Source organism: Glycine soja, chromosome 4 (genome assembly GCF_004193775.1).
Source record: "Glycine soja cultivar W05 chromosome 4, ASM419377v2, whole genome shotgun sequence".
Lineage (NCBI taxonomy): Eukaryota > Viridiplantae > Streptophyta > Magnoliopsida > Fabales > Fabaceae > Glycine > Glycine soja.
This window is the reverse complement of record NC_041005.1, coordinates 18471990-18485609: the sequence shown is the minus strand read 5'-3', so window position 1 is coordinate 18485609 and position 13620 is coordinate 18471990. Positions and strand designations below refer to the sequence as shown.

Sequence of the window (13620 nt, the reverse complement as noted above, 5' to 3'; positions counted from 1 at the left end):
AGAGGATCAATGACAATGCTTACAAGATCCATATTCCAAGTGAGTATGGAGTAAGTTTCTCTTTTAATGTTGTTGACTTGACTCCATTTGTTGTAGGTAGTGATTCAGAAGATTTGGGGGCAAATGCTTTTCAAGAAAGAGGGAATGATGAGAATCCTAAAGCTGCCAAACTACAGGGACCTATGACCAGAAATAGGACCAAACAGTCAAAGGATACCCTCCAATAAATGGTAACAATCATACTTGACAAGGCCAAAATGAAGAAGGAGGAAGGCCCAGAGACACTCCCAAGAATCTTGATTGCTGAAGGCCCAAAATAATTTGAAGGCCCATATCGAATATTTTTTCTATTTTTGTAATTTTAATTAAATAAATTGGTGTCTTTTCAGCTGCACTTCAGCTACACTATATGTATTGAACTCATTTTGAAGAAAAGGGAACTTTTGGCATTTTGAGAAAATACATGTATTTTGTGAGAGCTTCTCTCTGGGTTCCTTGTTGAACCAATCTCAAACTTATCAAGGTTGAACCCTTGTGGCGTCTACCCTTGACTTATCTTCCATCTCTGGAAGTGGCATCATCTGATTCCTTGACCTTTACCAAGCGATCTGCTCCTAATAAGGATCACATCACTTACTAAAGAAGACATGATAAACCAAATGTTCTTTGCAACTAGTTAGTTTACCCAATTTTCTAGTCAAAATAAGACATGATAAACCAAAAGAATTGTTATTAACAAAGATCAAAGAAACTCCCCAACATTAGACACATAACATAAAGCCATTAAATACAAAAAAAAGGTGTATCAGTTATGTAAAATTTTACCTAGGCTCTTTTACATCTTCTTTCAGGTGTACATGTTGTCCCCTATCCAATGGAACAACTTTTATGACTTCATTTGCAAGAACATGAACCTCTCCAGAACAAAATGAAACAATGAGATTATCTCTGTCTGGAACACTTTGCACAAAACCAACACTCTTTGGTTTAGCACCTTGCCATCCATGTGTTGGAGTTGTGACAGATCTTTTAAACTTCACCCAGTCTCCCACTTTAAATCTATATAGTCATCAATAAACAAATTTTTAAACATATTAGCCACATATCAATAGACAATAAATATCATAAACAAGAAACACTAGAAAATAATATCTTCCACTCACATTGTAGGAAACAAATGAACTCCCTTATTCACGAGTGCTTCCATCAGATCTTCAGATAACCATTCTCGGGGGAGAGCCTCTAAAATGTCACGTAGTGTCTTGCCACTGTCAAAAAACATAACCCCATCAGTCATATTAGTCATTGGAGTTCAATGTCATTAATAGGTTACATAGGACTAACATGCAACAGTTAAATGCAGTTTCAAAGTTATGACAATAATATTTTAGATATGTATATGATGTTCAAAAATAATAATTACAACTTAATGAAAATACAGTGCCCTTAGCTGTGGCTTACCTGTGGTTTCTAACTTCAATGTCAGCATCAGGCTTCATTAGCATAACAATAAGCCAGTCAAGATTTTCACGAATCATTTTTGCTGTCTCTGCTGCTATATGGAAAGCATTGTCACCATCATCATCCTGACATTAAGTTACATTAGAACCTTAGCTGACAAGGACATTACGGCAAAGCTTCCTTCCACAAGACAGGGAACATGTCAACTTCCAATTATTTCTACTAAGTAAACAAAATTCAAGCTAAACATAACTGTTTTTTTTTAATAAGCTAAACATAAGTTGCACACACTTATTATGGGTCGTACATATAACCAGTGCAAAAGGTTCAAATATATACAAATACTGTTTCAATGTCCATGGAAACAAGCATATGCCCACAACTAAATCAATAGTTCACCATTCATTTCAGAATAAAAGTCAATTATATAAACTTACTAAAATGGTTTTAATATTCATTCTATGTCTTCTCCAGCTTACTGGGTTATTGAATTTTAATAGAAATCATTTTCCTTAGATTTGTTACCCCCCAACCACCTTTAATGGTATTAACTATCATTAAGCTTAAATTACTCAAATAATAAAGAATGGCTACATCAGATACTGAACTCAGCAATAAATGTCATATAATAAAGATCTAATGTAGTAAATAGAAAGTTTTATAAACTATACGAGAAATCAGGGAAAAAGAAGAAATCACAAAGCAAAATAGCATATTGAAATTTCTATTTCATCTATAACAATATATAAAAGTGATACCAACTTTTAATGTAGACATTTCTTGAGCCATTTTACCCATAAACTGCTACTAATGCAATTGTACTGTAATTACACACTCCAATTTCAGTTTTCTTTTTGGACTAGTGCTACGTTAGAAATTAATGGCTCTCATTCTCCTCTTCGTAACCAAAAAATGTGGACAGACAAGCATAACAATGGCTATCTTTCTGCTAGTTATAATTATAATTATACTTATATGTGATCAAATGGGGACTTGGATGAAAACCTTCAAATTATAATCTGCTCCAGCATCAAGAAGCAGTCCAACACATGCCTTTGCACCCCTAGCTAAGGCCAAGTGAAGAGGTATACTGTTGTGCACATTGCGAATGTTCACATCAACCCCAGCACCTAAAATAACCTACTCAAAATACCCAAAATGTGCATTTTTTAGCAACAAAAAATTATTTTAATAATCATTTTAATCAAGAAGCTCATTCACTTACCTTAACCAAGTCCACGTCATTAGTCATAGCAGCTGTATGCAAAGCTGTCCTCCCATTCTGGGAATCTTGAGCAGATGGATCAGCTCCTGCTGCAAGCAATATCCGCACCAGTTCTCTCCCCTCTATATTTGGCATGAACAAACAAGATTAGACAATTCAACTATTTTGCTAAAGAGACTAAATAGCATAAATGAAGTACTAATTAGAAGCAGTGTTCTCGATGACGGGTGGTGGACTATGACGGCCATCTGAAAATCCGCCATATAAATGTGCGCAGAGATAAAATTGCAATACAGAGGTATTGTCAAACAGTCAGGGGTCAAAGGGAAAAAAGGAACAGGTTGAGGGCTGAGTTGGTTTTTAGGCTTTTATAATTTAAGAGTGGGTTGGGTCGGGTTAGATGACCCAAGACCCATTTTTTTCCCTAATCAGATTTCTGCCAACTCATCATTCCCTTTTCATCTTTGTCTTCTTTGCTATCGCCATGGCTGCTACATTAAAAGCAGCCTCCAAATGCAGGTGAACAGAGTCATCATGTTACAGTTACAAATAAATCCTTCTAGGTACAACACTAAAGCTTTTAAATTAGAAAGCAAGGATTTATTTGTCACTGTAACAGCTCTTCAACTTTTATATTAGAAAGAATTTGAACTTTTCAACTCTTGCTTTTATTTTTTTTATATAAAATGATAATGATTTGTTATGACGCATAAATACAAAGAGCTAACATTGATTTACGCAGAGTTAGATTAAGCACATTTTAGTAATGCTACAACAGTACAACTACAGACCAAATATCACTATTACGATAAGACTCCTATCCTATCCCTATATTAAATAAGGAAATAAGCCTTATATAGCATTACATTAATTACTCTTCAATGAAAATGTGTGAGGGACAGGTAAGATTAGGATAACTACTTAAGATAGATGGTTAAATAATGACTCCAACATCCCATCCATATAGCTCTTGAAAACTATCCGATCTTGCGAAAATTATGGAATTTGGCAGAAAAGTGTAAGCTAGTTTTAAAATAAGCAGTTATGATTTCCGGGTAGCAAGCATGGGGTCAAACAAGCTTCTTTCTCTTTTGGACAGTGGTAATTAATCCAAATAATAGAGATGATTTTTTGTAGTACTTAGGCCTCACTTAGCTCCAGCATCAGATGTCTTATGCACAGTTCCAGTTCAGATCCAAAAGAGCACTTGCACTATAAGGCACCCATCACATGGAATAATATGCTAGGGTTCATTGGAAGCATAGGTCCTGACCTTTACTCTGGAACAAGTTCTGCTTGATCAAGGCTTTGTCAATGAGGAAGTATAAATTATGTGGCATTAGCAGTTCGTTGGTGTATTCATCATTGGCGTAGAATGCATGCATTAGTCTCAGTGTGCTTCTCAACTTCTTATGGGATAGAATATATTTGTCCCTTTGATGCTTAGCCAGTGACTGACTAATTTAAGTATGCCACTAGAGATTGGGCAGGTTTGCTAATTTTTTAAAAAACATTTTAGAATTTTGTTCTTAGTTATCTCAGATCTATTACACCTTCGGCAGACAACATAATACTTGCCAATAATGAACATGAAAATTTTCTCAGATCAGGTGAAGTGGAGGATTCCTTAACATCCTACAGTTGTGATTCTCTTTGTGAATAATATGAAAATATTGGATCATATTTTAAATTATCCTCTAGGATTACTTTCACTATCATCTCATTATCTCTAAGGATTGGTTACCATATTTCATCTTATCATGATTTGTTTCCCTAATTAGTTAGGATGACAAATTCATAATTAGTAAAAAAGAAGGGTTAGTGCTCTAGGTTTGAAAAACATCAATACATTGTAATACAACTAGGTTAATATAATTTCAGTGTTTAATTCTTTTATATATCTATTCCTCTATACCTAAAACTTACAATTTCAACACTCCTTGTTATCTAAACCATTTGAAATTGATATATGGCCAATATTGAAGCATTTCTAGATGCACTAAATTATAAAAATAAATAAATAAACCACAATAAAAAAAATAGCCAAATGTTCAAATCACTATCAAACAATGAAGTTTTGATACCATTTTCATGGTCTTTCTTAGAAGCAGCTGCCATGCACAAGGCAGTGCCAATAGGGCTTGGTATGTCAATTGCTTCAGCAATCTCATCAGAAGTAGCAACTTCCACCCATCTCTTCACAACAGCAACATTCCATATTGCCACACAATGGTGCAACGGTCTGCAACACCAGAGTAAAACTGTGTGATTAATTGATTATATATTCATGTGATACAAAATATCAATTTAACATAAATGAAATAGTTTACAATATTGTAACTGTTGAACAGAACCAGCCTAGATTTTAAAATCTGAAATTCCAAGAATGACGATAGCCAACGTGAAAATTAAAATTGATGACAAAATGACAACTTCAGGAAAGTTGTCTTTCCTGTGGAATAATACATAAGCTATTGTTGCATTTCCCAACCAGTTAATTAAGATCAGTTGTCATACCTCTATACTGATTGACACACATGGCAAACAAATTCCAAGTTATAAAGAAAACTGAATCTAAGACAATACTCACGTCAGATTCTTTGAATTCAAGATGGCCATTGATCTACAGCCTCCATTCTCCAATATCACAAGAGCACAGTCTGTGTACTTCTTGGCAATTGCTCTATGCAGAACAGATTCACCTTCATCATCCACTGCATTGGGATCAGCTCCAGCTAATAGTAATTCCTGATATTTGTCCACATAAACTCAGACGAATATAGTTCTAATGAAGAACAAGAAGAAACATTTAAGTATAATTTAAGAAAAACATACCCGCATACAATCTGGTTGACCATGATAGGCACAAACGTGAGCTACTGATGGGCCAAAACCATCTCTCAATCGTGACCGCACATTAGCATTTCTATTGATAAGGATACAAACACATTCTGGGGACCCAGCTGCTAATGCAAAAACAAGAGGAGGATCTCCATCTTTGTCCAATACATCAACATTTGCTTCACTACACTCCAGAATTGTCTCAACAAGTTCTGCACTACCACGTCTACAAGCTAAGTGAAGAGCTGTTTGACCATCAGCATTTTGAGCTTCCAATAGCGACGATAGGTAGTTGCTGCCATTTTCTGATGCAGCCTTTGCAAGAAGATCTCTGAGCAAGAAATACATAGCAAATGAATGAAATGATAAAGTTTAAGTAATAGCAAGCTCAGATGAGAAGTGCCGTGACACCAACTAACCTAACACCTGCAGTATCTCCTTCAGACACAAGTCGATGAAGATGGTTTGGGTTTTGCTGAGGAACTTCCATTTCAGGTACTGGGGAAGGCTCCATCACATTTGACACAGAGCCCTTATCTAAGCCACTGTATCCACATAAATGTATAACATTGTATAAGACAATTGCTGTTTGTTGAACATCAATGACAACTGTGCATTTGGCTCATTCCTATTGAAGCTCACATTTCCATACTAAAAACCGTAAGTAGCCTTAACTTCTCAATCAAGTGCTGTCAAAACCAACACAGAAGATGCAGTCACAGTAATAATAGCTTGCTTAACAGACTTACTTATCAGGGCTTGCAGGAGGGCTGCGTGGTATTTCCTGCAAATGACGGAGAAATACTGCAAGCATTGCACTAAAAGTAGGCCTTTTAGATGGCTTGAATTGCAAGCACTCTCCAATCATCTTCCACAATTCCCTCGGAATTCCACCACCAACAACACTAGCATACTGTGGAGGCAGTTTCTTAGCTTTAACGACAGCTCGATAGATTTCCTCAGCACTTAAACCTGCCCAACTGCACAACCAGATTTTGCACTAAGAAATTTGAAAAAGCTGGAAGAACATAAGAACGAAAAGTTGAGTAAAGAATGAATTGCTCCACGTACGGAATGGCACCAGTGCACATCTCCACCAATGTACAACCAAAACTCCACGCATCTGATTCAGAAGATATACCTATTCCATCATCCCAAAACAAATTCAATGATTTCTTGACAGGTTCCCAAGCCTCCGGTGCTGTATAATGTGGGCTGAGCATTATACATTCCATACAGGAATGGATCTTCGCAGAGTCACACTCCGGTCGAGCCTTCCAACAGGAAGGCTTCTTGAGAATTGTAGCAAGTCCATAGTCAGAAACCACAGCGTGACCATTTGCATCAAGAAGAAGATTGGAAGGTTTTAAATTCATGCAAACAACTCCAGCAGCATGAAGCTCAACAACCCCTCGTGCAATGTCCGCTCCATATCTACATTTGGAAAATTTTAATATCATTATTTATAGCATCATGGAAAATTGAAATGCAATATGGGATTACTCATTCAACTATTTTCTATCTGCCTAACCAACAGGAAAGCACATAGTCAGCCTAGAAAAACACATAGATAGACAGTGTCTCCCTCCAAACATTGGTTAGTTAATGACTAGCAGAGACATGATAACAACACATTTTCTACAAACATAAACGCACCTAAGCAGGAGTAAAATGATAAATTTTAGACGTTGAATAAACCAACCTAATTTAGTCCAGCCTACTTAGACATTGCATTATCCCCAAATTTTAACCAGAATGTAGTGCTTCCTACTTATCAGTGAAATTGCAATAATAACAATGTTATCAATGGTGAATGGCGGAACATGGCAGAAGGCCAAAATTTCGCCATATAAACACACAATTTCCGCCATTGCGGTCCTCCCTTCAAAATTTCCTATGGGGTTTGCAAAAAATCTGCCACGTCATTCTGCCATCATGCTGCCATTTAACAACATTGGATAATACTGATCAAGTTTTCAAATTGCAGACATCACTTGAAAAATTGCAGTACTGAGGTTGCAACAACCACATAATGAAAAATATAAACTAATCAACCAAAACCGTAACTTAAAACCACAATTACTCATCAAACAAATCAGAGAAACTGAACTAATCAAACACAATAATCACACAACTGCAACCACAACAATTACTCATCAAACAAACCAAGAGAAACTAAACTAATCAAACGCAACAATCACCACACTTCTTTCAGTCTACTCACTACATAGTCACTATCAAGTCAAATAAACTTCTCACAACAAGATTAATCAACCACAAGAAGAAACAAAAGATTCCTAAATCTAAAAAGGAAAAAAAAAAATCAAAGACCTTAGAACTTGTTCCAAAGTGAGCCTCCCTTCATTACGCTGCATCTCAGACTGAACCGATCCATAGCACCTATCCATCACAAGACACAAACTATCTTCCACCCTCATTGTGCCATGGAAAGTGCACACATTCCTGCACCACATCGAAGCCCTACGCAAATCCTCCAACTTCCCCTGCACCCAATCCAAATCAATCCCCTCCGCCACCGCCACCTTCTTCACCGCCACGTTGTGCCGGCACCGCTGCCTTCCTCCTCCCTCGCCGCCGCCACCACCGCCGATCACCGCCATCCACATCTCCACCCCCGCCCTCCTCCCCTCCCCAATCCGCCGCACCAGCTTCAGGTCATTGTGCGCGCCGCCGCCGCCGCCGCCGCCGCCGAGCTCGATCACCGGCGCGCAACCACCGCCGGAGCTCGACGCCTGCGACTCGCGGCTGTTCCGCCGCCGCTTCTCGTCGTCCTCCTCGTCCTCATCCTCTCTACCGCCGTCACCGTCCTCCTCGTCGTCGGTGTAGTCGCAATCAAAATTCGACCGCCCTCCACCGCCGCCGTTGGCGGCGGCAGCGGCGGATTGGAGTAGCGCGAGCACCGCGTAGTTCTTCCTCAGCGCCTGAACCGAGTTTCCGACGGTGGACACGTGGCGGCACCTGGGACACGCCAGCGTGGCGTCCGAAGACGCCGAAAACATTCTCGAGAGACACTCTCTGCAGAACCCGTGCCCGCAGTGGAGCAGAAGCGGAACTCGCTCCTCCTCGTTGTACCGCGTTTGGCAAACCGAACAACACGGGATTTTCATTTTTTTTTCTCTCTCTTCTCTCAATTTTAATTTATCAGTGTCGGAACGCCACCACTTTGATCCGAAATTGAACTGAACTTTGAAGGATCTCTTTTAAGGTGCGAATGTTAGATCCATGGGGTGAAGCAAACGAAAGGACTAAAGCTTGATCAATTAAGCTAATGATGAAGGAAATAATCTAGAGAGAAAAAGGGTTTTAGAGAGAGAAAGAGAAGAAGGGAAGAAGTTGTTGTGGTTGCTGAACAAAAGTTAAAGAAAATGAATTGAGAGGGGGATTTTGGTATTTAGATGTTTTCTCTCTTTTTTTTTTTTTGCTTTTATTAGTTTCTTCTTTCTTTCGTTGCGGTTTTTCCATTTGTGAGAAAGGTTTGGCCTTAGGTGGATAGGTTGGAAACAAAAGGCGAGAGAGATGATGTAGGTGGCTTTGGACTTTGAAGAAGTACTTGAACTAGTACTACACTACACACCTCACCACCCCCCAAAACCAAAATCACTTTGCTTCACAGAAGTGGAATAATTTTGAGGGATCCTTGTTTTTTAGGCTTTCTTTTGGTTCAATATTTCTATTATTGTTATTATGTGGGTGCTTTTTATCTCTAGATTTTTCTTTTAAACTAGGTTTTGTTTGGGTTGTGGTCGCCAAGAAAGGGAGAGGTTCTTGGAGTTCTGTGCTTGCCAAATTTGGGGTTGCTCCTATACCTATACGGATGCATTGCCCACTTTTATTTTTTTCTGCCTTTTTGCACGGTGTGAAAGTTCTTCCTAGATAAACTCCTTTTTCGAAAAATAATGCTCCTTTATTCCATGAAGAAAATGGAAAAACGATGTGATCATCGTGATGAAGATGCCATCATTGTACGAATGGGTGCTTTTGATTGAAATAAATATTTTCTAAGACTATGGATATACGAAATATTTTTATACTATATTAATATTCATTTGCATATTTGAATGATTTTTCTTTTTAAGATTGTATTTATTGAAAAATATTTACTCTCCATTATGCAAGGGAAGTAGAATTACCGAGAAGGATTCAAAAATTAATAGTTTATTTACTGATATAATTATTATAAAATATTATACTTTTGTTTAATAAACTTAATTTATTAACAAAAAAATGTTAAGTTTCTATTATATAAAAAAAGAATAAATGTGGTAAAAATATATATACTTTAAAATAATGAAAAGATTTAGAAGAGTGTTATGCTTTCTTAGGGCTACTTGCTTTCCTAGGGTTTCTCTTACTCGCTAACATAGAAAGAGGCATATTGGTTTGTCAAGTGCATAAAGTACAAGCCAACACAAACCAGCCCTCTAAGGGTCAAAGTATATATAGTGGTGAACTTGCTTGAGCCTCAACCACTTGTAGAGACAAAGGAGGGAACTTCATTAGAGGATTCATTTTCGACGGCTATGAATATGAAGTTAGAAAGGAAATAAATATTATATAAAGATATTTACATAAGGTGAACGACAAACCAAATCTTGACTTCCACAAACTCTAAATGGAAGAATAGAAGTTATCTACCACCAAAGAAATTACAAGATATTTTATGTCTCACTATTAGGGACTTCAAAGAAGAGAAAAACAAAGGCTTACGAACCATGGCAAAAGGATGTGATAGTCAATGTGCTTAGTAAGAAGCTTAGCCTCAAGTTCTTGCAGAATAGATTCACAATAAGATGTGAAAGCTAAATGGAGTAATGGAGGTCATAGACCGGATGATGAATATTTCTTGGTTATGTTCTAAGATTGGAAAGACTTGTGCCATGTCTTTGAAGTTGGTTCATGGCTTGTAACATATCATTATGTTCTTTGTCAAAAGATGGAAGGTTACTTTTTTAATTTTTGAAAATGACTTTAGAAGAATGGTTGTTTAGATTCACATCCTTATTTATCCTACTAAAATCTATAGTTGCAATATACACAATTTTTCTCTTGAGTTTGTGTTGAAGTGGAACTCTTCAAGACGTTGATTTAAATTTTTCACTTTAATCATTAGATTTATAATGTTATAATAAGGTATGCACTTGCGTGGTTTGCATGTGGTAGGTTTTGTCATCATAAAGAAGTATGTCAAATGTTTTAGCAAAAGATAAGGACATGGAAAATAAGAAAGAAACAAACCTACAACTCGTATTGTTGTTTTAGGGCATTTGGAGGTTAGGAGAATGCTTTTGGACTCTAAATGTCAATGTAGTGAAAACCTTGAATATTTCAACCACTGTGAAAAGCAAAGTAGCTGATGAAACTATTGTTAGAGGGGAAAAAAGAATAGAGAAGGTAACATGTAAGCAAATGCTTTTGGAGTAGGTTTGACATTGCAAACAAAAAGCATGCTAACAAGGATGAAAGAAAAGATAATAAAATGGCATAAGTTTCATGTCCCTCCCATGATAACACAATAGATAAAGGTGAAGAAAATAGAAAAACAAGGAGTTGTATAACTGGATAGGGATACACATGTCACATCTAAGCTAAAGTTAATAATAAGATAACCACGCAAAATATCTCACATTAGAATTTAAATGAGCTTATTATAACATGTGAGTTTGGCCGTAAACAATAAGCAAAACATCTCATATTAATAGGAATATCTTATCTCCCCTTTACCTTTCTATCATTTTCCCCAAATGATTTGCTCTCCTCACTAATTTGGCAGTAAATAATAAACATTGAAAGTCTATAAAATTTAGTGTTGATAGTCTTCCTATCTCATAGACTCACCATTATCCAGGATCAGATCCAACTAACAGTAACTCGTGTTATTTGTTTGGTTCTAATGATGATGAAGCAACATTTAAGTACAATTTAGGCAAACATGCTCGCCTAGTTGGCCATGGTAGGTATGGAAAATCATCAATCGAGTTTGAGTTCGCATATCCTCAACCGAAGCAAATTGAGGTGTATTAAATCCTAAGCCAAATTCGTCCAAACTTGTGTTTGGTTACTTCGAGTGGTAGCTTTGTCAACTTTATGGGTACGCAAATAGGTTGTGGCAGATATTCGACTAATAAACAAAATGCAATCCCAATAATGGCCACTGAAAATTTTTCACCCACAAATGTACCCTCAACATGCAAGCTCAATTCTTTTGATATATGAATTGGTGGTATATCATGTAACTTCTTAAATAATTTATTCATCAACATTAGAACAAAGGGAGAAGAAAGTATCATGGGGAAAAACTTAATGAAAAAGTGTTGCAGAGAAAGAAATAGATAGAAGGAAAAAGAAAGAGGAAAACAAAGGAGCAAAGCTAGAGTGTTGAAACAGTGAATGGACCTACGAAAGTCACATCTACAAAATAAAATAATAAAATATTAAAATAAGTACCAAAATTGATGTTCTTTGGTGATGCGTTTCATCATGGGGGAAGCATATCTGCTTTTTACTAGAAGCATATGTTATTATGATGTATGTGTAACTGTGCAAAGTTGTCTTCAACATGTGAGGGTTTCGAGAAACTTCATCAAACCTCTAGAATTTTATTACTAGTGTTGACTGGTTCAGGTATCGATGAAATAATAAAATCAATTTGCACCCAACCATAACAACATGTTACATGTTGTTTCTTAAACTTATTAACCCATCTACTAGTTGTAAATCAACTAAATAAAATAATACTTTTTCTAGGTTATGTCGGATTCGATTCGGGTGTTGGTTTGTTTATCACCCTTAATGGTAGGCATAAATGTGAGCCACAATAGTTCCAAATCATCTCTTAGTTGTGACCACGCATTAACATTTATTTTGATAAGGATACAGACACATTCCGGGGATCAACAATTCATGCAAAAACATGAGGAAGATCTCCATCTTTGTTTAACACATCAACATTTGTCTTTCTATATTCTACAATTGTCTTGACAAGTATTGCACTACCATGTCTAAAAGATATTATTATTTTATTTCTAAAACTATGGTCATACAAAATACTTTTGTACTAGATTAATATTCATTTATTTGGTTGTTTTTCTTTTAGGATTGTATTTGTAGATAATATTTACTCTCTATGCATATTACAACCGGAGAGTAAAATATTAAGAAGGATTCAAAGATTAATAATTTATATAGTTTACTACAAAATATACATTCATTTATTTGTGTAACTAAATCTTCTAATAGAAAATGTTTAGTTGTTATTGTAATGATGTTATAAATACTAATAGAAGATAGGGAATGATGTTATGTTCTCCTAGCGTTTCTTGCTCCCATAGGATTTCTTTATTGTTAACATAAGTAAAAGGAAAACCAACTTGTCAGGAGCTTAAAGAAAATAAAGATCAACAAAGGTTAACCCTTTAAGAGGTGCAAAGTAGAGGTAGTGTCAAACTCACTTGAGCCCAAGCCACTTATGAAGGCAAAGGATGGAACTTCTATAAAAAGTCCCTCCCAATGGTTCCAAAGACAAAGTTGGAAGGAAAGAAAATATGATAAAAGTATATTTGTTTGGGGTGAATGGAAAATCAAATCTTGACTCTCATGGATTGTGAACAGAAGTAGAAAAGCTATCTAGCTCAAACGAGGAGTTTCCACAAAAAAGTTAAAAGAAGATGATGTATTATATCCTATTGTTAGAGTCTCTATAGAAAGAAAGAAAAAAGACTGATGAACCATAGCAAAAAGTTGTAATAGGTAAGGTACTCGGAAAAAAGCTTAGCTTGAAAATCTTGTAGAATATACTCCATAAGACTTGGTGAATGAATGGATGTGGCTTTTGATTGAAATAACTAAGATATCATTATTTTATTTTCAAAAACTATATACTATGGTAATACAAAATATTTATACTATTCAGTTCTATATTTGAATGTTTTTCTTTCAAGATTGTATCTGTAGAGAATATTTATTCTCCATTACACAAGATGAAAAGTAGAATTATTAAGAAGGATTCAAATATTAATATATTTTTCATGATTTCAAAGATTAATAGTTTATTTATAGATATAATTTACTACAAA

The 13620-nt window shown here is 36.1% G+C and overlaps 1 protein-coding gene across 2 annotated transcripts in view; it reads right to left on the bottom strand.

The window, feature by feature from the left end:
- Positions 1-9182, bottom strand: part of LOC114409483 (E3 ubiquitin-protein ligase KEG-like) — a 29612-nt gene extending 20430 nt beyond the window's left edge. Inside the window, exons 1-12 of one of the 2 annotated variants that reach the window (XM_028372964.1) lie at positions 7859-9182; positions 6599-6961; positions 6277-6507; positions 5947-6072; positions 5522-5858; positions 5277-5434; positions 4771-4928; positions 2687-2808; positions 2467-2601; positions 1462-1586; positions 1164-1268; positions 826-1059 (exon numbers count right to left, since the gene is read on the bottom strand). In XM_028372964.1, coding sequence (XP_028228765.1) covers positions 826-1059; positions 1164-1268; positions 1462-1586; positions 2467-2601; positions 2687-2808; positions 4771-4928; positions 5277-5434; positions 5522-5858; positions 5947-6072; positions 6277-6507; positions 6599-6961; positions 7859-8655 — 2891 coding nt within the window. In that variant the 5' untranslated portion in view covers positions 8656-9182. The remainder of the gene's footprint in view (positions 1-825; positions 1060-1163; positions 1269-1461; positions 1587-2466; positions 2602-2686; positions 2809-4770; positions 4929-5276; positions 5435-5521; positions 5859-5946; positions 6073-6276; positions 6508-6598; positions 6962-7858) is intronic. The other variant, XM_028372965.1, reaches the window with a different exon arrangement.
- Between the last annotated feature and the right edge of the window lie 4438 nt (positions 9183-13620).